At 40.7% G+C, this 26605-nt stretch overlaps 3 protein-coding genes and 1 long non-coding RNA gene across 4 annotated transcripts in view; 3 read left to right on the forward strand and 1 right to left on the reverse strand.

Moving 5' to 3' along the window:
* Nucleotides 1-26605, reverse strand: part of LOC134816333 (protein HID1-like) — a 58479-nt gene that overhangs the window by 23402 nt on the left and 8472 nt on the right. Inside the window, exons 11-14 of the mRNA XM_063825131.1 lie at nt 23280-23431; nt 22977-23055; nt 22353-22414; nt 7894-7996 (exon numbers count right to left, since the gene is read on the reverse strand). Of these exons, the coding sequence (XP_063681201.1) occupies nt 7894-7996; nt 22353-22414; nt 22977-23055; nt 23280-23431 (396 nt within the window). The remainder of the gene's footprint in view (nt 1-7893; nt 7997-22352; nt 22415-22976; nt 23056-23279; nt 23432-26605) is intronic.
* LOC134816338 (uncharacterized) lies at nt 5-2160 on the forward strand. The gene is made up of 6 exons (XM_063825137.1): nt 5-61; nt 173-328; nt 449-549; nt 748-1015; nt 1599-1723; nt 1875-2160. The coding sequence occupies exons 1-6, from the start codon at nt 19-21 to the stop codon at nt 2037-2039; spliced, it is 858 nt and encodes a 285-aa protein (XP_063681207.1). The 5' UTR covers nt 5-18; the 3' UTR covers nt 2040-2160.
* LOC134816342 (uncharacterized) lies at nt 5220-6506 on the forward strand. The gene is made up of 3 exons (XR_010160399.1): nt 5220-5554; nt 5706-6328; nt 6440-6506. It is a non-coding gene; the product is annotated as an uncharacterized LOC134816342 (long non-coding RNA).
* LOC134816334 (probable serine racemase) lies at nt 17506-22860 on the forward strand. Its single transcript, XM_063825133.1, has 9 exons — nt 17506-17649; nt 17877-18055; nt 18268-18408; nt 18545-18664; nt 18841-18991; nt 20931-21031; nt 21192-21405; nt 21547-21664; nt 21755-22860. Exons 1-9 carry the CDS (start codon nt 17523-17525, stop codon nt 21855-21857), a joined length of 1254 nt encoding a protein of 417 aa, XP_063681203.1. The 5' UTR covers nt 17506-17522; the 3' UTR covers nt 21858-22860.

Below are 26605 nucleotides of genomic sequence, written 5' to 3' on the forward strand. Positions count from 1 at the left end.
TATAGGAATATCATTATCATGTTGATAACTCTGATTTTCCTGATCGGAGCTGCAAGTGCAGGTAATGAATTCTAGTCGCCGAATTATGTCAGTCAGAATTAGTCCATTGTAAATTTATATTTATTTTAACTATGCAAACACCAAAGTTCATCGCATAATGGTTATGTTTCAGTTCCTACCCGACAAGAATGCCCCAGAATCCTGGAGACAGCCGGAGTATCCGAAACCTTCGCACAGATGGTAGCCCATAGCATCCATTCTTTGACTTTAGAAGACATCCGATACTTCTTCAAGGAGAATACTACGGAAGAAAACGGCATTCCAACCGGTTAGTTGCAGCCACTGCTTAAGATGATGAGCTATTGGAATGTAAATTCTTGAAGTCATTTTTTATTAATTGTAGGATTCATAGAATGACAACAGAAGACATTATAATGAACTATTTCAGTGAACATGGATTTGGCGACTGACATCAGAGTTCTCCCTAACGCACCGTTAGCTGGGTATGATGACGACTTTTCAACAAGGAGCATGAAAACCTTTGACTTGGTGAGTTTGATATTAAATAATCTACGGCAGATCCCGTAACCCTAAACTTATCTATTGTATTGATTAATAGTGTCGTGCTCTGCGGGATATATTACCCGTACCACAAATAAGAACTGACCGGTCGGTCCCTATCTACAAGTTATGCCCCTCATTCCACGAATCAGACTCGTTTGCAATATATTACCAATTATTGTGCAGGTGATGAGGAACATGAACCGAACTTGGTGGGGTATCACGAACTACGACACCCTCGACAAGCTGACCCATGCCTTCCACATGGCTGAGATCTGGGACAAGACCGCCGAGCAGTATACAATGGTAGAGAAACTGCTAGACCCACAGTCTGACCTATGCGACTGTGTGACCGACATTGAAGACAACGATGTGCTGAACTACCTGAATCTTCTGGCTTTCAAGATCAAGTACCCTGGTATTACTTCTGGCAACAAGACTCTCACAGATAATTGTAAGTGTTATAGTGACTCATGCACCAAATCTGTCCAGCCCAAATGACTTCACAGCTAGTTCAGTGACCATCTTGCGCACCATTTTCAGACCAAACCAAATGTTTTTGAGAACATCTAATATTCATAATTGCAGATTTTTCTAAAATTTCGATAGGAATGTGTTAGGATCTTTTGGACAAGTGCAAAATATTTGTAACTAGCACATTTATATATAATTTGTGAAGAAACTGAGAAACATGTACCTTAAAATACTTCCCATAACGTTATAGCGAAAAATTGGATTTTTGGCTTTGCAGATAATGTGAAAATTCACATAATATTATACATGATATTTTGGGCAGGGGCGGTACTAGAAGCCTTTCCGTGGGTGCAATATTCTCGCAAAACCACATTTATGTACAATTTATGATGCAATATAAGCCCTGAAATGCTCATATTCAGTATCTAGACTATCGGAACGGACGGATTCGGCTGTGGTTAAGATTTTTAAATTATCAGTTAACAATAATTCGCATCCTTGCCAAGGTTCGGATATAAATGGGATGGTAAACACCACTGTCTCAAAATACGTCTTTATTTCAGATCTGAGCTCTGGAGTGAGGGAAAAACGATCAGCTGGTTACAGTTTTGGGGGAGGCTACGATTTCGGTTGGAAGAGGTCCCTCACTGACTTTGATGGATTTAACTTTAATCTATCCGATATCGAGGTAACAGAAATTAAAACAGCAGAAATCACCACTTCTTCTATACTAGAGTTCCAGTTCCACCACTATATCCAAATCAGATTAATAATGCAAATTCTCTACTATACCTTATCTCTAGGATATTACCCTTGTAATACATATCTACAATCCGCAGCTGCTGCAAGACGTAGCGGAGAAGCTGGTAGACGGTGAGCAAGTAATGACAGAGCACGTCGACAGTGCAGAACACTGGAAGCTGTGGAGAAAGATGGTGAAGCACGGTATGGAAGAGTCAGGATACTATGACCTGGCCGTGTTCATGTTCTGTATGCTCAACTAGACCGGAACTCTGTGGTTTGATCTGATGATGGGACTCGGACATTGTTGTAAACTGTTGTAAACTGCTGTAAACTTTACCGATTCGTTTTTGTAAACTAACTTTGACCCCTGTTTAAGATTTCGGGGATATTCGCTTGATGCTTGAACTTTTTTTTATTTTGGTCTTAAATGTGCAAATGCAAAATTTATTTAATTTTATGAACTTATTTCACTTGTTTGATTCCAAATGGGGCAAATTTGCCTGAAATGTATATGATCTAAAGACTAAAAGTCCTAACAAATACTTGAGACGGAAAAATTCGTATCTGTTTATTAAATTTTATGATAATGATCTTTGACTAATGTCCATTGTCCAAACTCTCTCAGCAAAATACTATATTATTTAATTAACATGTCCTTACTATTATAGGAATATCATGTTGATAACTCTGATTTTCCTGATCGGAGCTGCAAGTGCAGGTAATAAATTCTATTCGCCGAATTATGTCAGTCAGAATTAGTCCATTGTAAATTTATATTTATTTTAACTATGCAAACACCAAAGTTCATCGCATAATGGTTATGTTTCAGTTCCTACCCGACAAGAATGCCCCAGAATCCTGGAGACAGCCGGAGTATCCGAAACCTTCGCACAGATGGTAGCCCATAGCATCCATTCTTTGACTTTAGAAGACATCCGATACTTCTTCAAGGAGAATACTACGGAAGAAAACGGCATTCCAACCGGTTAGTTGCAGCCACTGCTTAAGATGATGAGCTATTGGAATGTAAATTCTTGAAGTCATTTTTTATTAATTGTAGGATTCATAGAATGACAACAGAAGACATTATAATGAACTATTTCAGTGAACATGGATTTGGCGACTGACATCAGAGTTCTCCCTAACGCACCGTTAGCTGGGTATGATGACGACTTTTCAACAAGGAGCATGAAAACCTTTGACTTGGTGAGTTTGATATTAAATAATCTACGGCAGATCCCGTAACCCTAAACTTATCTATTGTATTGATTAATAGTGTCGTGCTCTGCGGGATATATTACCCGTACCACAAATAAGAACTGACCGGTCGGTCCCTATCTACAAGTTATGCCCCTCATTCCACGAATCAGACTCGTTTGCAATATATTACCAATTATTGTGCAGGTGATGAGGAACATGAACCGAACTTGGTGGGGTATCACGAACTACGACACCCTCGACAAGCTGACCCATGCCTTCCACATGGCTGAGATCTGGGACAAGACCGCCGAGCAGTATACAATGGTAGAGAAACTGCTAGACCCACAGTCTGACCTATGCGACTGTGTGACCGACATTGAAGACAACGATGTGCTGAACTACCTGAATCTTCTGGCTTTCAAGATCAAGTACCCTGGTATTACTTCTGGCAACAAGACTCTCACAGATAATTGTAAGTGTTATAGTGACTCATGCACCAAATCTGTCCAGCCCAAATGACTTCACAGCTAGTTCAGTGACCATCTTGCGCACCATTTTCAGACCAAACCAAATGTTTTTGAGAACATCTAATATTCATAATTGCAGATTTTTCTAAAATTTCGATAGGAATGTGTTAGGATCTTTTGGACAAGTGCAAAATATTTGTAACTAGCACATTTATATATAATTTGTGAAGAAACTGAGAAACATGTACCTTAAAATACTTCCCATAACGTTATAGCGAAAAATTGGATTTTTGGCTTTGCAGATAATGTGAAAATTCACATAATATTATACATGATATTTTGGGCAGGGGCGGTACTAGAAGCCTTTCCGTGGGTGCAATATTCTCGCAAAACCACATTTATGTACAATTTATGATGCAATATAAGCCCTGAAATGCTCATATTCAGTATCTAGACTATCGGAACGGACGGATTCGGCTGTGGTTAAGATTTTTAAATTATCAGTTAACAATAATTCGCATCCTTGCCAAGGTTCGGATATAAATGGGATGGTAAACACCACTGTCTCAAAATACGTCTTTATTTCAGATCTGAGCTCTGGAGTGAGGGAAAAACGATCAGCTGGTTACGGTTTTGGGGGAGGCTACAATTTCGGTTGGAAGAGGTCCCTCACTGACTTTGATGGATTTAACTTTAATCTATCTGATATCGAGGTAACAGAAATTAAAACAGCAGAAATCAACACTTCTTCTATACTAGAGTTCCAGTTCCACCACTCTATCCAAATCAGATTAATAATGCAAATTCTCTACTATACCTTATCTCTAGGATATTACCCTTGTAATACATATCTACAATCCGCAGCTGCTGCAAGACGTAGCGGAGAAGCTGGTAGACGGTGAGCAAGTAATGACAGAGCACGTCGACAGTGCAGATTGTAGAACACTGGAAGTTGTGGAGAAAGATTGTGAAGCACGGTATGGAAGAGTCGGGATACTAGACCGGAACTCTGTGGTTTGATCTGATGATGGGACTCGGACATTGTTGTAAACTGTTGTAAACTGCTGTAAACTTTACCGATTCGTTTTTGTAAACTAACTTTGACCCCTGTTTAAGATTTCGGGGATATTCGCTTGATGCTTGAACTTTTTTTTATTTTGGTCTTAAATGTGCAAATGCAAAATTTATTTAATTTTATGAACTTATTTCACTTGTTTGATTCCAAATGGGGCAAATTTGCCTGAAATGTATATGATCTAAAGACTAAAAGTCCTAACAAATACTTGAGACGGAAAAATTCGTATCTGTTTATTAAATTTTATGATAATGATCTTTGACTAATGTCCATTGTCCAAACTCTCTCAGCAAAATACTATATTATTTAATTAACATGTCCTTACTATTATAGGAATATCATGTTGATAACTCTGATTTTCCTGATCGGAGCTGCAAGTGCAGGTAATAAATTCTATTCGCCGAATTATGTCAGTCAGAATTAGTCCATTGTAAATTTATATTTGTTTTAACTATGCAAACACCAAAGTTCATCGCATAATGGTTATGTTTCAGTTCCTACCCGACAAGAATGCCCCAGAATCCTGGAGACAGCCGGAGTATCCGAAACCTTCGCACAGATGGTAGCCCATAGCATCCATCAAGACGCCTGATACTTCTTCAAGGAGAATGCTAAGAAAGAAAACGGCAATCCAACCGGTTAGTTGCAGCCACTGCTTAAGATGCTGAGCTTTTGAAATGTAAATTCTTGAAGTCATTTTTTATTAATTGTAGGATTCATAGAATGACAACAGGAGACATTATAATGAACTATTTCAGTGAACACGGATTCGGCGAATGACATCAGAGTTCTCCCGGCTGTGGTTAAGATTTTTAAATCATCAGTTTACAATAATTCGCATCCTTGCCAAGGTTCGGATATAAATGGGATGGTAAACACCACTGTCTCAAAATACGTCTTTATTTCAGATCTGAGCTCTGGAGTGAGGGAAAAACGATCAGCTGGTTACGGTTTTGGGGGAGGCTACAATTTCGGTTGGAAGAGGTCCCTCACTGACTTTGATGGATTTAACTTTAATCTATCTGATATCGAGGTAACAGAAATTAAAACAGCAGAAATCAACACTTCTTCTATACTAGAGTTCCAGTTCCACCACTCTATCCAAATCAGATTAATAATGCAAATTCTCTACTATACCTTATCTCTAGGATATTACCCTTGTAATACATATCTACAATCCGCAGCTGCTGCAAGACGTAGCGGAGAAGCTGGTAGACGGTGAGCAAGTAATGACAGAGCACGTCGACAGTGCAGAACACTGGAAGCTGTGGAGAAAGATGGTGAAGCACGGTATGGAAGAGTCAGGATACTATGACCTGGCCGTGTTCATGTTCTGTATGCTCAACTAGACCGGAACTCTGTGGTTTGATCTGATGATGGGACTCGGACATTGTTGTAAACTGTTGTAAACTGCTGTAAACTTTACCGATTCGTTTTTGTAAACTAACTTTGACCCCTGTTTAAGATTTCGGGGATATTCGCTTGATGCTTGAACTTTTTTTTATTTTGGTCTTAAATGTGCAAATGCAAAATTTATTTAATTTTATGAACTTATTTCACTTGTTTGATTCCAAATGGGGCAAATTTGCCTGAAATGTATATGATCTAAAGACTAAAAGTCCTAACAAATACTTGAGACGGAAAAATTCGTATCTGTTTATTAAATTTTATGATAATGATCTTTGACTAATGTCCATTGTCCAAACTCTCTCAGCAAAATACTATATTATTTAATTAACATGTCCTTACTATTATAGGAATATCATGTTGATAACTCTGATTTTCCTGATCGGAGCTGCAAGTGCAGGTAATAAATTCTATTCGCCGAATTATGTCAGTCAGAATTAGTCCATTGTAAATTTATATTTATTTTAACTATGCAAACACCAAAGTTCATCGCATAATGGTTATGTTTCAGTTCCTACCCGACAAGAATGCCCCAGAATCCTGGAGACAGCCGGAGTATCCGAAACCTTCGCACAGATGGTAGCCCATAGCATCCATCAAGACGCCTGATACTTCTTCAAGGAGAATGCTAAGAAAGAAAACGGCATTCCAACCGGTTAGTTGCAGCCACTGCTTAAGATGCTGAGCTTTTGAAATGTAAATTCTTGAAGTCATTTTTTATTAATTGTAGGATTCATAGAATGACAACAGGAGACATTATAATGAACTATTTCAGTGAACACGGATTCGGCGAATGACATCAGAGTTCTCCCGGCTGTGGTTAAGATTTTTAAATCATCAGTTTACAATAATTCGCATCCTTGCCAAGGTTCGGATATAAATGGGATGGTAAACACCACTGTCTCAAAATACGTCTTTATTTCAGATCTGAGCTCTGGAGTGAGGGAAAAACGATCAGCTGGTTACGGTTTTGGGGGAGGCTACAATTTCGGTTGGAAGAGGTCCCTCACTGACTTTGATGGATTTAACTTTAATCTATCTGATATCGAGGTAACAGAAATTAAAACAGCAGAAATCAACACTTCTTCTATACTAGAGTTCCAGTTCCACCACTCTATCCAAATCAGATTAATAATGCAAATTCTCTACTATACCTTATCTCTAGGATATTACCCTTGTAATACATATCTACAATCCGCAGCTGCTGCAAGACGTAGCGGAGAAGCTGGTAGACGGTGAGCAAGTAATGACAGAGCACGTCGACAGTGCAGATTGTAGAACACTGGAAGTTGTGGAGAAAGATTGTGAAGCACGGTATGGAAGAGTCGGGATACTAGACCGGAACTCTGTGGTTTGATCTGATGATGGGACTCGGACATTGTTGTAAACTGTTGTAAATATGCTGTAAACTTTACCGATTCGTTTTTGTAAACTAACTTTGACATCTGTGTAAGATTTCGGGGACTTTTTTATTCACGTTTAAATTGTCAAATGAATTTATAGATGAGGTCTAGTTTTCTTATACTTTATAACTTACGATTATCTTCGCTTGATGCTTGAACTGTTTTGATTTTGGTCTTTAATTAAATAATTTTTGCATTTGCACATTTAAGACTTAAATGTGCAAAAGCAAAAAATTATATAATTTTATGTACTTATTTCACGTTAATTTATAGATGAGGTCTAGTTTTCTTATACTTTATAACTAACGATTATCTTCGCTTGATGCTGGAACTTTTTTTATTTTGGTCTTAAATGTGCAAATGCAAAAAAATTATTTAATTTTATTATTTCACTTGTTTGATTCCAAATGGGACGGAAAAATTTGAATTTGGACATTCTAAATCATATTTAGGTAATTTTTTATCACGAACTTGTCACCGATTAATAGAAAAAGTTAACCTACCTTTAATATCTGTTTCAAACTAAGATAAAGAAATTATATCCAACAGGAAAAAAACTTACCATCGAACTGGTACTGGATAATATTGTTGAAGATCTCGAGAAGGAAGAAGACGAGGTGGTAATTAGTATGATTTGCAAACAGGAACCATGGTGTCGAGAACGCCTGAAAAGATACGGTTAAAACACTAATACCAAATTGAAATATGGCAGTTAAATCATGTCTTCAATACGTTTTTTGTGCCACCACACTGGTGAGAAAGAGGTTTTAAACAATAACAACCCTGCTAAAGTTTACATATTTGTACTCAAAATTCTGTAAAAGTTTCACAATCCACAGTCCACACATTACTTTAACAAATCGTATCAGTATTTCTACCCAGCCCAATAGTGGAGCTAGTATCTGAGTATCCGCTGTTTAATAGGCAGGTAATGGGTCTACCTTTAAACCACAGAATAGTTCTGTACACTGTACTGCACATTTACATGTATTTGTTACTTGTATTATTTGCAGCCCCTGATAATGCAAGTTCTGAAGTTATCTGAGGTTACCCCTAGTTACCCCGGTTAGTTTTGTATTTTTTAAGTGCGGATTAAATGAGACGATTTCGCGAGCTCTCCAAATTTGGTAAGTACAAATATCATATTTTCATATTTTTGACAATATATAGTAATATTTTTTTTTCGTTTTTAATACTATTGTATTGGTTTAACTCCAGTATCGGAAATTCGGATACTGATGAATCATAAATACAAATACCAGACGCTAACACAGGGGGAGCAGGTAAATTAATTTAGCATAATTATAGAATTAGCATAATTATAGAATTACCAAATTATCATACACTCTGGTTAGATAATAATTGATCACATGTAATAATTACAGCTGTCGTACTATGGTGCACTGTTATGTGTGTTTACCATGATGAGGCTATCTGCAATATTAGCAGCACCCCCACCATAACTAATATAATATATACTACTACGATAACTACAATTATCTTGTACGTACAAATTACAAGGTGCCCACTACCATGATGGTATGATGTGTAGTTGGTGCGCTCGAGAGAACAGTGAACAATTAGACCCTATTCTTGGTCTTTATCAGTGATTTTATTGACACAGGTACATGGTAACTTCGAATCGTAGCTCTTTTCATCTGCTTTATAGAGATGCTGTTTGGGTTATAATGATTGTTGCTCAGTGAAATGTGGTTACCCGTATTTTCTGATCAATCATTTCGATTCTCTGGAATAATACTCCACAGCTTATAATATAGCTTGAAATATCGCTTGTAATTTCTCAACAATGTGTTCATTTTCTCCGACGAGCGTCGAACGTAATTCTTATTTTATGTTTTATCTTTCGTAAACTAACCCGACTGCAACAAAGAGATTACAAGGAAATTCATTTTTCTTTATCCTAGATTATCCATACTGTCATCAAACTAAAATTACATTATACACAGCCAACTGATTGAAGTCTTTGAGCTGACCATGAGATTATAAGTTTGTTTGCCAGAGCAGCACCAGGTTACCAGGTTTCCAGGTTACCAGGTTTCCAGGTTACCAGGTTACACACTCTACACTGCATGAAAATACGCAAATGCCAGGCCCATTATAAGTCACAGCGAGCCAGGCAGTCTATTAGTCCCACAGAACAACACTCCTGATGCAAGGATTATAATTATTTTAAAAGGTAGGGTGTACTACAGGTGTCATATGATATTTTGGTCGACTCCTTAGTCGTCGAAAGGGTGATGATACTAATCTAGCATGTTGTCGGTGTATTACCTGGGCGATCATTGATCGTCCTTTTTAGAGTTAGAGCATACGTACGCTAGCAAAAAGTAGTCAGCATAAATAATCCCGCATAATTTAGATGCTCGAAATGAACCAATGACTGGTATGTACTAGGTCACGTGACCTCTTCTCTTGCAAACAATTAGTTTACTAGCGGGAGCACACAGGATCTTAATGTTATCGATTTGACCATGTTTAAATCCTCATCGTCTTGATTGAGATTTGATAATAGTTGTGGAGTTCTCGGGTGTTTACATCGTGCGTACAACATATGAACCACTTTAGGTGAATGGTTGAAATTTTGAAGGCTTTTAATTTTTGATTTGGTTACCACAGATTGGCCACACGTCATGGTGTTATGGTTTTACTATGTACGTTTGACAAGAACCTTACCATTTTGCACAATAATGCTTACTTGATTCGCAAGAACCGCACCGCTGTACCGCACCGGTATCCACAATATATAATAAGCTGCACAATATCCTTCCACAAAACTAGATAGTCATCACGGTGCTAATGTTATCAAATATAATGTTAGCTCCAGGTTGGTAGTTGGTCATGGCCTTGATACAGTATTTTTGTTACACGACGTTTTCTGCAGTCTCCGTAGATCGCCACAACAATCGAAATGATCGCATTGATTAATATCTTCGGAGGCGATCAATCATCAAATATATAAAATGAGAGCTGCTTATCTGGGACCAATGTATTATGTACGGCTCATATTAGGATGATTGGCTACATTGGGTTAGAGGCGTGAGCTAGCTTACTCTAATTGAAGAGCTAACGTTGATATACATATTAGTGTTCATTATGCAATCTCACGAACACACCTTGACCCTTGTTCAATGTCATCAGCCTGACCTTACGTCTTGCTTATCATTGGATGAAAATAATAATAGGCTTCAATATACCGTTCCAGCAATCATTTTTTAAATCATTTTATAATTTTTTAGATGTCACAGTCAGTTAGCCAGCCGATTTTTTCTTAGCCAGCTGGTTAGAACCAGCTAACCGGCTCGAGCCTCGAGATCAGGTTACTGGGGTGTAGCTCCGTAGTTACCGGAGTGTAGCTCCGTAGTTACCGGAGTGTAGCTCCGTAGTTACCGGAGTGTAGCTCAGTAGTTACCGGAGTGTAGCTCAGTAGTTACCGAAGTGTAGCTCAGTAGTTACCGGAGTGTAGCTCCGTAGTTACCGGAGTGTAGCTCCGTAGTTACCGGAGTGTAGCTCCGTAGTTACCGGAGTGTAGCTCAGTAGTTACCGGAGTGTAGCTCAGTAGTTACCGGAGTGTAGCTCCGTAGTTACCGGAGTGTAGCTCCGTAGTTACCGGAGTGTAGCTCCGTAGTTACCGGAGTGTAGCTCAGTAGTTACCGGAGTGTAGCTCAGTAGTTACCGGAGTGTAGCTCAGTAGTTACCGAAGTGTAGCTCCGTAGTTACCGGAGTGTAGCTCCGTAGTTACCGGAGTGTAGCTACCGTAGCATCTCGAAACCAACAATTTGTTATCTGACAAACAACATGGTTTCAGATCGAACAGAAGCTGCTTGACCCAAATGCTCGATCACTTTGATGACATCTTTGAAGGGTTTACTCAGGGGAAAGACACAGACTCCATATACCTCGACTTCGCCAAGGCGTTTGACAAAGTTGACTTGGACCTTCTCTTGTTAAAGTTAAAGAGATACGGATTTCACGGCAAACTTCTAAGCTGGATCCAGTCATTTCTCTCTGACCGTGAACAGGTTGTAGTCCTAAACGGTGTTCATTCGGACAGTGCCAGGGTTCTAAGTGGTGTCCCTCAGGGAAGTGTGTTAGGACCACTATTGTTCATTTTGTTTATTAACGATCTAGAGCTAGCTGTTACCTCTTCTAAGGTAAGCTTCTTTGCTGACGATACTAGGGTCTCCAAACGTATCGATTGCTTTGAGGACTGTCTGCTGCTTCAGGCTGATCTGTACGGTATTCTCGACTGGTCACGCTGCAACAACATGAAGCTCCACGAACAGAAGTTTGAGCTCCTGAATCATCTCCACGATAGAAAAAGTACCTTTTCTGAACTCCCTTTTTACGTGGAAACTCTACTTTACAAGGTCTCCAGCGAGGAAATACTACATCCCGTTGAGAACGTTAGAGAGTTATGGTATCAAGCGATCTGAACTGGTCCAAACAGATCGGTAATATGGTCAAGAAAGCTAGAAGCACACTGTCATGGGTGTTTAGTGTCTTCAAAACTCGTGATAGGACCGTAATGACTACCCTATATAAGTCTTTGGTCAGAAGCCTACTAGAGTACTGTTGTCCGCTGTGGGACCCTGTTAAGGTGACTGAGATCCAGCTTTTGGAGGGGGTCCAGCGAACATTCACCGATCGTATATGCGGTCTGGAAAATATGAACTACTGGGAGAGGCTTTCACATCTAAAGCTAATGTCACTGCAGCGCAGAAGGGAACGGTACACTATTCTGATGATGTGGAAGATCCTTCACAATGTTGTCCCCAATTGCAGCAATATAAGGTTCACAAAAACATCCAGACATGGTACCCGAGCAATCATCCCTTCCCTGTCTAGGTTGAGTTCCTCGAGCAACCAGACACTCTATGACAGCTCATTTGCTGTAAGAGGACCAAAACTGTGGAACAAAGTGCCTGATAATATTAAAGGGGGGGGTGTCATGTCCGTCTATGTCCGCCTATGTCCTGTCCTTTTTGGATTCTATGAGACAACGGACGTGTTTTTTGGGACATAGGCGGACACGGACGGACATTGGCGGACTCGGACGGACATTGGCGGACTCGGACGGACATTGGCGGACTCGGACGGACATTGGCGGACCCGGACGGACATTGGCAGACTTGGATGGACATTGGTGGACATTAGCGGACATTGGTGGACATTAGCAGACAAACATTTTTAGGACTGAAGAGTACTGAGGAGGATGGCTGAGAAGGATGGCTGAGGAGGATGGCTGAGGAGGATGACTGAGGAGGATGACTGAGAGGGAGGAGAAGGATCAGGAAGACCCAGGAGGAGGAGGAGGAGGAGGACCCAGAAGGATGACTCAGGAGGAGGAGGACTCAGGAGGAGGACTGAGGAGGACTGAGAAGGAGGAGGACTGAGGAGGATGGCTGAAGAGGATGGCTGAGGAGGATGACTGAGAGGGAGGAGGAGGAGGAAGAGGAGGAAGAGGACTGAGGAGGAGGAGGAGAAGGACTGAGGAGGAGAAGGAGGACCCAGGAGGAGGAGGACCCAGGAGGAGGAGGGCCCAGGAGGAGGACCCAGGAAAAGGCCCCAGAAGGGGGAGGAGGACTGGGGAGGAGGAGAACTGTTGAGGACTGATGAGGAGGACTGAGGACGAGGAGGAAGAGTAGGAGGAGGATTGAGGAGGGGAGGAGGAAGAGGACTGGGGAGGATCAGGAAGACCCAGGAGGACCCAGGAGGAGGAGGAGGAGGAGGAGGACCCAGGAGGAGGAGGAGGACTGAGGAGGACTGAGGAGGAGGACTGACGATGACTGAGAAGGAGGAGGACTGAGGAGTACTGAGGAGGATGGCTGAGGAGGATGGCTGGGGAGGATGGCTGAGGAGGATGACTGAGGAGGATGACTGAGAGGGAGGAGGAGGAGGACTCAGGAGGAGGACTCAGAAGGAAGAGGAGGAGGACTCAGGAGGAGGACTTAGGAGAAATGAGAAGGAGGACTGAGGAGAACTGAGGAGGAGGAGGAGGAGGACTGGGGAGGAGGAGAACTGTTGAGGACTGATGAGGACTGAAGACGAGGAGGAAGAGTATGAGGAGGACTGAAGAGGGGAGGAGGAAGAGGACTGGGGAGGATCAGGAAGACCCAGGAGGACCCAGGAGGAGGACCCAGGAGGAGGAGGAGGACTGAGGAGGACTGTGGAGGAGGACTGACGATGACTGAGAAGGAGGAGGACTAAGGAGTACTGAGGAGTACTGAGGAGGATGGCTGGGGAGGATGGCTGAGGAGGATGACTGAGGAGGATAACTGAGAGGGAAGAGGAGGAGGACTCAGGAGGAGGACTCAGAAGGAAGAGGAGGAGGACTCAGGAGGAGGACTCAGGAGGAGGACTTAGGAGAAATGAGAAGGAGGACTGAGGAGAACTGGAGGAGGAGGAGGAGGAGGAGGACTGAATAGGAGGAGGAGAAGGAGGGGGACTGGGAGAGGACTGGGGAGGAGGAGGACTGATGAGAAGGATGAGGAGGAGGACCCATGAGGAGGAGGACTGAGGACCGAGGAGGAAGAGGAGGAGGATGAAGAGGAGGAGGAGGACCCAGGAGGAGGAGGACTGAGGAGGAGGACTGAGGAGGACTAAGGAGGATGGCTGAGGAGGATTACTGAGAGGGAAGAGGAGGAGGAGGAGGGGGACTGGGGAAGGACTGAGGAGGAGGATGGAGGACTGAGAAGAAGGATGAGGAGGAGGACTGAGGAGGACTGAGGACTGAGGAGGAAGAGGAGGAGGATGAAGAGGAGGAGGACTGGGGAGGAGGAGGACTGTTGAGGACTGATGAGGAGGACTGAGGACGAGGAGGAGGAGTAGGAGGAGGACTGAGGAGGGGAGGAGGAAGAGGACTGAGGAAGATCAGGAAGACCCAGGGGGAGGAGGAAGAGTAGGAGGAGGAAGCATCTAAATGTTATTTCCATTTTTGTCCGTTTTTGTCCATTTTTGTCCGTTTTTGTCCGCTCTATTTTTTGTCCGTTTTGAAAATATAGGGTACCGAACGGACAAAAAACATGATCCCCTATAACAGCAAAAATTGAACATTTTATTTAGCAATTTAGGTGTCCATTAATGTCCGCCTATGTCCGCCTATGTCCGTCTATGTCCGCCTATGTCCGCCTATGTCCGCCTATGTCCGTCTATGTCCGCCTATGTCCGCCTATGTCCTGTCCTTTTTGGATTCTATGAGACAAGCGGACATAGACGGACGTGACACCCCCCCATTAAAGCTGAAGCTACGTTTGAGTCGTTTAAAGTTAGTTTGTCCAAGTTTATTGCTTTGATACCGGACAACCCTCCGACTTCCGGTTATAGCTGCAGCTGGTCTAATTCCCTGGTAGACTACTCGCCATCGAGGTGGTCAGAAATCTGATGACCCTTCCTGCTACGAGGATAAACACAACCAAAGTAACCAAAGTAAGAGTGTAGCTCAGTAGTTACCGTAGTGTAGCTCCGTAGTTACCGGAGTGTAGCTCCGTAGTTACCGGAGTGTAGCTCCGTAGTTACCGGAGTGTAGCTCCGTAGTTACCGGAGTGTAGCTCCGTAGTTACCGGAGTGTAGCTCAGTAGTTACCGGAGTGTAGCTCCGTAGTTACCGGAGTGTAGCTCCGTAGTTACCGGAGTGTAGCTCCGTAGTTACCGAAGTGTAGCTCCGTAGTTACCGGAGTGTAGCTCCGTAGTTACCGGAGTGTAGCTCAGTAGTTACCGAAGTGTAGCTCCGTAGTTACCGGAGTGTAGCTCCGTAGTTACCGGAGTGTAGCTCAGTAGTTACCGAAGTGTAGCTCCGTAGTTACCGGAGTGTAGCTCCGTAGTTACCGGAGTGTAGCTCAGTAGTTACCGAAGTGTAGCTCCGTAGTTATTCTAACATTGATGACGTTAATCATAGAATTCTTGGTGGCTAACAGAGCGAAACTTCTACCATCCTCAACATGGGATTTCAACTTAATTATTTGATAAAGGAGGATATAAATGAAGAAGAACAACTAACAAGTATACACGAAAGTGGTGGAACAAACAAAAGGCAACTTGCCACAACAGGATTTGTTTTCAAGGACCTAGTTGACGATGGCTCTATCTTGACTATCAAATTATTAACAATAGAAAAATCTAGAGTTCTGTTCTGTTGACGTTGTTTCAATTGTTGCAGAATGTGGGTTGGGTTCAGAGGGCAGCTTTGAATTGTATCTGTGCCTGATCACACATAACTCAGTGAGGTTAAGGATAATTTCACCCTCACTTACCCTTTGTAGCCGCTAGCTAGTTTCACGAGAAGTGAGAACATCTTCAATAATTTGATCGTTACTTATTGTCGGCACCCTCAATAGGCCCGGTTTCCTGGGTTTGTACATAATTTCCCGTTAAAATTCCAGGAGTTTAATGTTTCACAGTACATAACTGATGTCCACCGTTTAACACAATAGTTTGTTAGCCCCGTACCTTCTGCCGGCATCGATGTTTCTATACCATACATATACACTACAACATATTATCCCCACCTACTGCCTAATTCACAGTATCTAGTTGAGAGGTATATTTTGGTGAGATATTGTACGGATGATGATGGCAGGGGTTAACTGTTACGACGGAGGATAACTCTTTGTGATCTTGGTGACTTTGTATCTTCGCAATTCGTAACGGTTGACCAAATTCTGCACATCTGGTCGATTGTCAAGGTTACTGACTGTATGGTGAGCGCATGATTAGATTTGGCCTTTTTATTTGGACCGTATACTTTATGACGATCCAGGCTGTAATTTCAATTAAAGTTGTTCCCATTTTGATCATATTCCACCGAAGAAAATAATTTTAATCGCGACTTTACTAGGAGAATTGAAAATATCGTTAGTTCTTATGTATTGAAGTCCAGACGAACGATTTACAATGTTCCCAAGGCAATTTATAATCATCCATAATTTTGAAACAATTATTCATATTTCACGTAAATAATTATCCATAAATACACATAGATTATTCAAATCCATACCAGACGCACCATCTACAAGCTCACCAATTACTAGATAAATTACAGATGACAGACGACAATGTGGACTTAATTAACGCACATTGTAGAAACAATCAAATTCCAATTGTATATATTACTTATAGGTACATTTATTGTCACATCGTTAAAATTAGCCAGTAAATTTGGAGTAAACCACACGAACCCAGAAATGTCGTATCACATGTTTGCATTTTTAATTAATAACGGGTAAATTTCTGTTTTCTTTTCGGCCGATTTTCTGGTGACATTGTTTGGCAGCTCCTGTGACATTGCGTGAAGTTATACCAGTTATCAGTTATCAGTTACCAGTTATCAGTTACCAGTTATCAGTTACCAGTTATCAGTTACCAGTTACCAGTTACCAGTTACCATGTTTTGTTGAAAGTAGGGACGCACTTTAGGTGATCCGAACTAGTTTAATCAATCAATCATTCTACAGTGCTTTATCAGTTATTTATAGTTGTTTATTAGGCTTTAATTAGTAACGGGTTGGAAATACAAGTTAACACTCTTGATAACCACGTGACATGAATAATTAAGGTGATCTATAAATGGTATAAACTAGTTGGTGATATGAATGGGTCCCCATAGACTGTGGTATGTGATAAGATAACTTTGTTAGTCATATTAACCTTACCATATTATTTATTAACCTTACCATATTATTTATTAACCTTACCATATTATTTATTAACCTTACCATATTAACCTTACCATATTAACCTTACCATATTAACCTTACCATATTATTTATTAACCTTACCATATTAACCTTACCATATTAACCTTACCATATTATTTATTAACCTTACCATATTAACCTTACCATATTAACCTTACCATATTTCCAATATAAGAGGCACTAAAGAATGGTCTAGACTCCTGACTAAAGAACATCGTAGAACGTTATAGTCAGGCGTTAAGTATTTTCTCACAATTCATTCAAAACTTGCAGCTCCCAGCTTCCTTTAATATAAATATGATAATTAGATACAGAAGATTAAATCGTGTAACAGTGCAATACTGATAATTGATATGTATACAATAAACACATGCTTGCTACACATTATAAAACATATACATATTGCAAAATCGTATCTGTTTATGGTAATTATAACTCATTACCCTAATTATCCTCTAATTACAGCTGAAAGCGGTAGAATGACCCTGAAGAGCGTGGAGGAAGTACAAAGGTCTGAGTCACAAGACACCGGCTCTCCAGATGGTGACACGGTCGGGGACATTCTGCCAGCCCTGCCTTCTGCGAACAACAACAAGGGACGTAGAGGTAGGTTCACGACACTTTCCAATGTTTTACCCTTTAGCGACCCATACGTTTCCGTGCGTTAAGTATGAGTTAACTGTGCCTTAAAGCGACCATCGACGGATAACCAAGGACCAATCTCAAGATTCTGATGCACAAGGAATTTGGGCAGGAGGGTAAGACCCGATCATTAAATAGCTAGAGTGAGCATATGAAATCAATCACGTGCACAAACACGTGCCACTGTCCAGGTAGCGTACTACGCCGGATAAGTATGGGGACGATAGGACTGTTCCAGCCGAAACAGGCCACACAGGAGGAGGAGCCCCTGATCAACCTCAGAGACGTTTCCAGGGCCAGGAACAGAGTCCAGGACTACATTCATCAAACACAGATACTGAGTTCCAGTAATCTGTGCTCCATGTTAAAGGTATGTACATACCTACCTACACTATGTAGTATGTAGGAGTCAGTGAAATGTAGTGAGTATGTAGGAGTCAGTAAAATCTCCTAAACTCACCTTTAATCTGAAACACCAATCAGTCGATCTGTGTTCGAAGATCCAACATTTTCCATATCAAAAGATGCAAAAATGGAAGGGTTGAAAAACTTAAATAACATCTACTTTAACATCTACTTTAGGTGAAGGTATTGTTCAAAGCGGAGAACTTCCAAAAGTCGGGCAGCTACAAAATAAGGGGAGTGCTGAACCACATCATTTACCAGCGTGAACAGAGACTACAGAAACGAGTAAAGGCCCGGAGAAGTAGCCTCCCTCAGACAGTAAGATTTTTCAGTATAAGTATAATAATTCAAAGTAAACCATTTTATTGCAATGAATTTGGACATGTTGTTGTCATTTAAGCCACTATGACGTCACTTCAGTCCCTATGATGTCATATTGACGATATCACCACAGTTTGCAGTGATGACGTCAGGAGCTGGCGAGTTCGCGGAGGCAGCAGCTTGTGCAGCTAACATGGCAGGAGTAAACTGTATCAGTGTGGTTGCTAAGAGCACTTGCAGGGCTTCATTGGAGGTGGGTCATTACTCATCTGTCTAAAAAAGACTTTTTATCAATGGAATATCTCAGTTTCGTAGACTTTTTAAGGTCAGAAAATCGGAAGATTTTTAACCATGGATAATATAAATTTTGACGATTGAGGACTAATTACCAGTGCTCAAACAGTAACAATCACTTGGATCCCCCACCAGATCCTGCACCACTACAAGTCAAGGGTGCTGGTTCACACAACAGACAACCCGGAGTCAGTGAGGGACAGAGCTGAGAAGGAGGCCGAGGAGACAGGGTACAAGATGATACTGCCCTACGAGCCTACAGTCATAGCTGGATACGGTACTCTAGGTCAGTACGAGTCTAGTGGTGACAGCAATATTGCCACCCCCTCCCCAATACACGCCGTTTTGATGTCATAAATAACACTGTTACAATAACGTCTTGGCGAGGTGACCGTGATGAAGTGTAGATCTGAGCATCCTATCACAAGCAGGATTTTCAGTTCTATCACTTTTGTAGTTAATTAAGCCAGTAAGAGACAATTAAATTTAAACCATAATTCGAACTAAATAGCATTTATTTAAAACTCCAAGCTAAATTCAACAGTGTCCACAGGTCTTCTTACAGTCAGTCTTGTAGTTAGGATAAAAGCCACAAAAGTAGGTCAGACAACTCTCAATCCTGTCTCTGCACACATCTCCACTGGACGTAGTAGGAGCAGATACAGTAGGCATGGGAACTGTAGGAGGTCGCACTGTCGGCTGTCTCTCGTACACCAGGGCTTCGTCCTCCTTGTCATCGTCAGCTTCACCAGTCGGTTCCATCTGTACCATGAAGTTGTTGTCAGGGAGATGGATCCCACACGCGTAGTTCTCTCTAGCGAACTTGAAGAGACCCTGGTCACCCCAGTCACCACCCCAGCTGTTCTTGATGAGGATGTAATGCGGAGAGTAAGCTACAGCTGCTACAGCGTGATTAGCAGCCCCGTTACACTTGTCACTCCTGTAGATCCCACTCTCGTAGAAATGTACGGAGAGAACAGCGTGAAATGCTACTGACAGAGGTCCCTGAGAGAGTCGGGATATGGTACCAGCCTCACTTCCATCATTCCTTGAGAAACCGGTAACTTTAGCTCCGATGAGACCGTCTGGTTTACCAGCACTCCTGCACCGCTTATCTACTGGCTCGTAGGGATAGTCCCGCCACATTCCCAGTCTTTTCCGACTCATTACAAACTGGATAGCTCGACTCTCAACGCCACCATGACATGCGTTGTAGGTGTGTGCATCATAAACACAGTCCAGTAGTTCCTGATTAGAGAACTGCTTCAGTTTACCTGTCAGTGTTTTGTAGGCTCCCTCTATTGCTACTGTTGGTCCAAACGTCCAGCACGCTCCGCAGCCGTCCTGGTTCTTTACAGATGTCACGTGACCAGAGTCAATCCATGACACACTATCAGGGAGTGCAGTGACGTCATCAAGAGTGACGTCATCAGGAGTGTTGTCATCAGGAGTGTTGTCATGGTTACTGACAGGGTGGAGTTGATTTTCCCTTGTTTTGTTGACCCCATGATATAACTCAATCTCCTGAGTAGTCATTACAGCGAACTTGTTGGTGGTTGTCGTGTAGCCCAGGTTCTGGGAGTTCAGGTCCTTGATGACTGCCAGGTTTTGGGAGAATATCTTGTACCGTAGGACTCTCTCTTTTGTTGAGACATACTTGTTTCCGGATTGCTTTAAGAAGTTCTGGAATCTTTGAGAGGGTGATGGTTTGTCGTCAGAGCAAGCCAAAGCCGGGCCTAATAAACTCGTAATTAAGATCAGAGAAAGCATGGTTAAAAAGAGCTCCAATATTTCTTGTTGAGTGCTTCTTACAACGAGGTAGTGAGAAAAATAGCGTCCTACAAATCGTGAAAATCACGGAAAATACCGAGCAGGTGTCAAGTTTGAGAATGGTGCTAATTTAATGTTATCAAACTTGAAGCTTAATTAGATCAACCATTCAATCCTCAACTCCGAGCCTTTGAGTATCTCAATAAAATTATCCTGTTAAATATCATAATGACATTTTCAAAGTTTGTAAACCGGACTATAATATAATGAATAAAAAATCATTCACTTATTACGGGCGATATACTTAAAGACAAGTCGTCGAATGCTTTATAGCATGGTGTTATAGCTCAAACAAGGTCGAACCACAATTGTTAAATCAGGAATGTTCCTCCACCTTTTCAAAGTTTCATAGGACACCATACAAAATTTGTGATGCAACACTTAAACATTTCCAGCATCGGAGTTCATGAAGCAAACCAACAACACTCTAGAAGCTGTTCTGGTGTTAGCTGGAGACGGAACTTTAGCTGCCGCTACCGCTATCACCATCAAAGAGGTTAGTTTGGTAAAGGTGTGTTACTTGCTGTCCTTGCTGCTACCATTATCACCACCAACGTGGTTGAAATTTAATACTTTTATCTAATGAGATGCAGCTATAATATGTACTATATAATATCATCTACGCCTGAGTAATGAAAGTAACCTCTAAACCTCAGATAGACGACACAACAGACGTGTACCTCGTGACACAGTCAGGTGACCCGGTATCTGTTGCCCTGGCAACCGGGGCCTGGCCAGACGAATGTACGGAGAGAGCGGAGGAGAGTGTCGCTTCAGCACTAAACCTGACCGTGCACCCTTCCACCCGACCTGCAATACTTAAACACTGTGAGAAAACTACCATAACTGTGGACAACAACGGGATAACAGGTTAGTAACTTTGTGGGAGTACTCGAGTTTAGTAATTATTCTTATTTCGTGGGTGAGTAGTGTTTGCAAACCCGGTTCTTGTCAGCCAATCCAGGGTCTTGAAAACATAAACGCCCTCTTATAAACGCCCTCTGTTGTCAGATGCAATGAGGTTCGTGTTCGAGAGACTGAAGATAGTGGTAGACGAGAACGCGGCTGCCTGTGTAGCTGCTCTCTTTACTGAACACTTTATGCACATCTGCGATAGCCACGACTACAGGTCAGACCCAGTTGCATCAACTATATTTAAATATCTAAGTGCCCCCCCCCCCCCCCCCCCCCGGCCCCCTCTCACACGCTATATCTTCAGGAGAGTGGGCGTGATGCTGACTGGAGGTAACTGCAACCTACTGACCCTGCCCTTCGTTTTACCAAGCAAATCCCACGATTCTACACGTTGCAGAAACAAGTGATGGATAGATCAGCGACGTCATAGTACACTGGTGACGTCAGAGTTGCAGAAATGACGTCACGATGTTTTGTAAGCAGCAATGACTAACAATATAAATGAGATTTGATTCGTATTTGAACTTGACAGAGAATTGATATTTTTGTAAAACTGATCATTCAGTCGATACAGAAATAACCTGATATCAATAGTACTGACATTTTCCTACACAACGCAGATAGCAGCTGAATTTCTTCTTCATACTTTCATATACTCTGCATAGTAGTGCACAACTGTTTTATCCAAGATTAAGGCGATATTTCATGCGATGCCATGTTTCATTTTTACTTTTTCTAGATGATTTACTGTTTTTTTGAAAACCAGAAAAATTATGAGCCCCAGCACTTACTTGAATGACACAACTAGGGTTTGTTTGTGTAAATTTATTAAAATTAAAATACTTTTAATTGTGCAATTAAATTAATCAATTAGTTAAAGTCACAGAATGTTTGAATCTAACCTCGAGAAGGTGCATCAGTTTACTTGAGGAAACCATACACATCTGTTTCAGGTAGGGAGAAACTGAAATAGTCGTGGTTGAAAAAAAAATTGAAAAATCGAACGATCGGGCTGTTATCTTTTAGCCAAATGCAATTGTCCTGAATTTTTTTGGTTAAGTAAATCATAAAGACATCAATGATCAATCATAGAATATTATTCTTCAGGGAATGGATGTTAAAGTAAATATAAACGTAATTTTAATACCTCGGCGAATTTCACCATCGGAATTACTCATTAAAATGGTGAATGTTGCTGTTTTTTGTTAAATGTTTGCTCAAAAGATGAGACAAATGGTCGGATGATAACCCCAAACCAATGAAATGATTTAGTTTTTGCGATTGTTCACATATAACCCCTCCCCTGGACGTCAGTATACACATAGCTATTGTGAAGAAATCAAAGATTTTCTAAACTCACTCTCTTTTACGTAATATGTGAACAATCTATGATTTTGCGATGTATTTTTTTGCAAAACTCTGTGTTTTATTCATCAAAATCAGGTAACTAATTAATTAAATTAAACTAAATTAAGGTAAAAAATTAATTAAATTAAATTAAATTAAATTAGGTAATGTCAACTTACTGTTCACTATGATGGTGAGGATACAGTCGAAGAGAGGCTGAAGTCTGTGGTGGCCACATGTTATTATCTTGTGGAAAACCTGTTAATTTTAACAATCAATAAAATTATTAGAATTAATAAAATTATTAGCTTCTGTAAACACTGACTGATACTTTGAAGTTTTGATTTGTAATGTTACAAATTCAGATAGGCGTAAATCGCATGGATTACATGATTTTTAAATACCAATTCACTTCGATTTAACAAATAAAGTAAAATGAAGGAAATAGTGAAATAGTAAAATAGAGAAATAGTGAAACCCACCAGTATAAGAAGGTCAGCATGGTTTCCGGTGAAGATGGGGAGGTCCATTGGAACTCTGGTTAAATACAACTTGTTAAGTCTCACCCCAAAGTTACGTTCTCCACTTAGCAGGAGGAGGATAAACACGCCAACGTGCATCAAACCTACTTTACCTGAAGGAGTGATAAGTTTGTCAAGTTTAATACTTATAAATTTTACAATTAAATGGGGAGTATTCGTTTTTGTTTGATCAGAGAGAAGCGGTCCACGGCCCAATCGTCTGATCGAAATTCAAATATCTGATTTTTTAATCATCATTATTATTAATTGTTAATCGATTCACGTTTCAAGGTAAAATTACGTGATCATTAAGTTTTACTACGAGTCCGTATGAAGGTCTGTATGCCTATATCTCAACTCAATTTATTTGGTATGCACCTATGCCGTAGGCATAGGTGCAATAAAGAACTTCACTTACAAAATATTTTAGGGAATGAGGGACGACAAACCATAATAGTAACGTAATATCCGTGCCGTTTAGAGGATACGGAACAATGAACATGATAAAATGATCAACAGAAATTTGAGATAATTTGAGATATAAGACAGGAAACATTCCTAAAGAGTAACTTAACCTCTAAATGGCCCTTTAGAGGTTAAGTTACTCTTTAGGAATGTTTCCTGTCCTTAAGGGGTTAACAATAGGGCCAGTGTAAAGAGAAGTTATAAGCGTTACAAGCGTTACAAGCGTTCCATAATACAAAATGTGCATCAGCTCTGTCTTGTGCTGAACAGGTACTTACCCTTAAATCCTTCTAAGTAAACAAATATGTCTCACCTTGCCGCATATTCTCATTATGCATGCTGTTAGTTACATTATTTCAACCAAATAACGTAAGTTTTACCAATAACTTAGAAGCAAACCTCTTAATAATCCAAGAAATAACGTGACGTGGTATTTACCTAGCTACCGTACAGAATTAGTGACAACTGATGTATCGAACAGTTCCATTAGCAAGTAGGTGCTAGGTTCTCATTATTATCGGATAAAGGATACGTCTGCAAAGTGAAATGTTGGGGCCACGCCGATCTATCGTTGACCGATATAAAGTTATCTTTGAAATTTAGGTTCTTAGCCTTGCTGGTAATTACTTTTTTTGTTGTAATTAGTAACGGCGTCTGTTGTAGTCGGTTTAGCATTTCTATTCTGTAACTCTGTTTTCATTCTTATCTAGGAATTTTCTTTAAATATCGAACTTAAATCAAGTAAGATCCGAGAATATGGAGTAGCAAAGTAGGAGACTCTCAGGACTGATCCTCGGTAACGTTACGACCTAGTTGTGTTTTCTGCTTCACGTATAAAGCCAGGTCGGTCTGGTATAATTTGAATTTGATTGGAACCGTGTTTGGTGAAGATCTGTTCAGATCTAAGATAGGCGGGGAAGCTCGGTCGCTTTTTCCATTTTATACATATGCCGAGCCCTCTTCTTAATTCTCTGGGACCTTCACCACGTTTCATAAAAATTGACGCGAGGAAATGTATTTAATCATTTAATGCTAACTTTAACTACTTTATATTTATATTTTGGATTGCTTTTCTGATATTTGATTTGATATCTTTATGGCCGATAGTGACTTTATAACCAAACTGAGACAAAACTATTGCATCTGGGAACGTGATCTCAGAACACACATTATTTGTTAAGAACGTGAGTACGTCCCCGCACATGTGATTATATGTCCTGATTAATGAGTCAGATGTTCAGCTGCACGGTGTTGACTTCCACAGTTACTTTATAACAGTGTGTCCGGGCACCTGGACAGGTCCTCCTCACTTTTTGTCATTTGTAGTGAAAATAGGTTTAACGATTTCTGGCGAATATTATTGGGTTAGTACACTACTCTTTGAGTGCATTTTGCCAACAATTTATTTCTGGTACTCCCAACTTACGTGTCACGGGAGTGGCGAGCTTAGTCGAACTAATTCATTACCGGCCACTAAGTTCGTGTTTATAGTTCAACATAGTACTTGTTTTATTGAGAACACATCATTACATCAGTGTTATCGCTCTTTCCTTAGTATATTTTTGTCTTGTTATTGAGACATGAATGACTGACACTGATGACTTTTCGTTTGTGTTCTAACTTTTAGTTCGATGACCGGCTCTGAACACCAAAGACCAGGTTTGATTCCGTTTCTTTGTCCTAAGTTTATCAAATTCACACTAAGCGATCCTTCTGCTTATATAATTCTTGGTATCTGTTATTTTAGAATTTCAAACTCAAAGTTCAACATGCAAATTACTAGACGCTACCCTTTTTTAAGTCAACAAAAGGAAAACATCAGACCTAGAAAGTTGAGATAATTGTGTTCAGGTAGCAGAGACAAAGGAGGACAAGGCAGGAAGCTAAATGTACTGAACTCGGTTAGTGAGAGGGTTGCTCGAGGGAGGAATGATAAACTAGAAGAGGATCTCATCAGTACTTACGCAGCACTCGAACACAATAAAGGTACCTACTACATAATATATAGTATATAATTATTAGTTTATAATTCTATAGTATATAATATTCTATATAATTCTATCGTTAGTTATCGTCGTATCTTATCGGTTTTAGATTTGTAATGCAGGGTCGAGCAAAGATGGCCGTCCCTCGTCCTCAGGGGCGTGCGCAGGGGAAGGCGATGCGCCCCCGCCCCTGCTCGTCCTCAATCACGTCCACTGATATGTTCAGGGAGAAAGAAGCAGCTGCTGTCACAAGAACAGTTCAAACTGAGGAAGCTGATGTCGGTAAGGCTGTGTCCAGTGAGTGTTATCAACACAGCAAGGCACGAGCTTCACAGTCAAGGTAGTCATATTAGAGAGATATCTATGAGGTTATCTTTGTTAGCCCTTTGGTTTTCTAGCACATTGAGAAATTTTAGTTTAAACTTTCAAACTACAAATACATAGATTCACTTACGACGTCTATCATGATATTGGTTGGGGAAGTGGGAACTTTAATGTACCGGAAAAAAGGTCGATATGGTATGAAAAGTTAAGGGCATTACTTCTATAAAATGTGTATTACTATTTGTAGCAACCCAAACTCTAACTTTCACTGCAGATCTTCTAGGTTTTAGTCCCCGAGCACCAGACTCTATTAAGACTACCAAACAAATACGAGACTTCTACAGGAAACAGCTTCATAGACAGGTGCTTTTAATTCTTATAAATTTGATGACAATTTGGGATAAATATTTGTTTCAAAAAATTGAGATAACCGTCATCTCTGAACTTCTCTTTTGATTAGGGAATATGAATTATGGAGTAATATCCGAACAGCTATTTATCTTATTGCATTGA

Source organism: Bolinopsis microptera, chromosome 6 (genome assembly GCF_026151205.1).
Source record: "Bolinopsis microptera isolate Bmic1 chromosome 6, MBARI_Bmic_1.0, whole genome shotgun sequence".
In the NCBI taxonomy this organism is placed as follows: domain Eukaryota; kingdom Metazoa; phylum Ctenophora; class Tentaculata; order Lobata; family Bolinopsidae; genus Bolinopsis; species Bolinopsis microptera.

Bases quoted from the DNA above. Each gene is read 5' to 3' on its own strand.
- LOC134816338 (XM_063825137.1), top strand. From the start codon at position 19: ATGTTGATAACTCTGATTTTCCTGATCGGAGCTGCAAGTGCAG. The intron at 329-448 runs GTTAGTTGCAGC...GAACTATTTCAG, and splicing joins AGAAAACGGCATTCCAACCG to TGAACATGGATTTGGCGACT. The intron at 550-747 runs GTGAGTTTGATA...ATTATTGTGCAG, and splicing joins GCATGAAAACCTTTGACTTG to GTGATGAGGAACATGAACCG.
- LOC134816334 (XM_063825133.1), top strand. From the start codon at position 17,523: ATGACCCTGAAGAGCGTGGAGGAAGTACAAAGGTCTGAGTCACAAGAC. The intron at 17,650-17,876 runs GTAGGTTCACGA...GCCACTGTCCAG, and splicing joins CAACAACAAGGGACGTAGAG to GTAGCGTACTACGCCGGATA. The intron at 18,056-18,267 runs GTATGTACATAC...CATCTACTTTAG, and splicing joins ATCTGTGCTCCATGTTAAAG to GTGAAGGTATTGTTCAAAGC.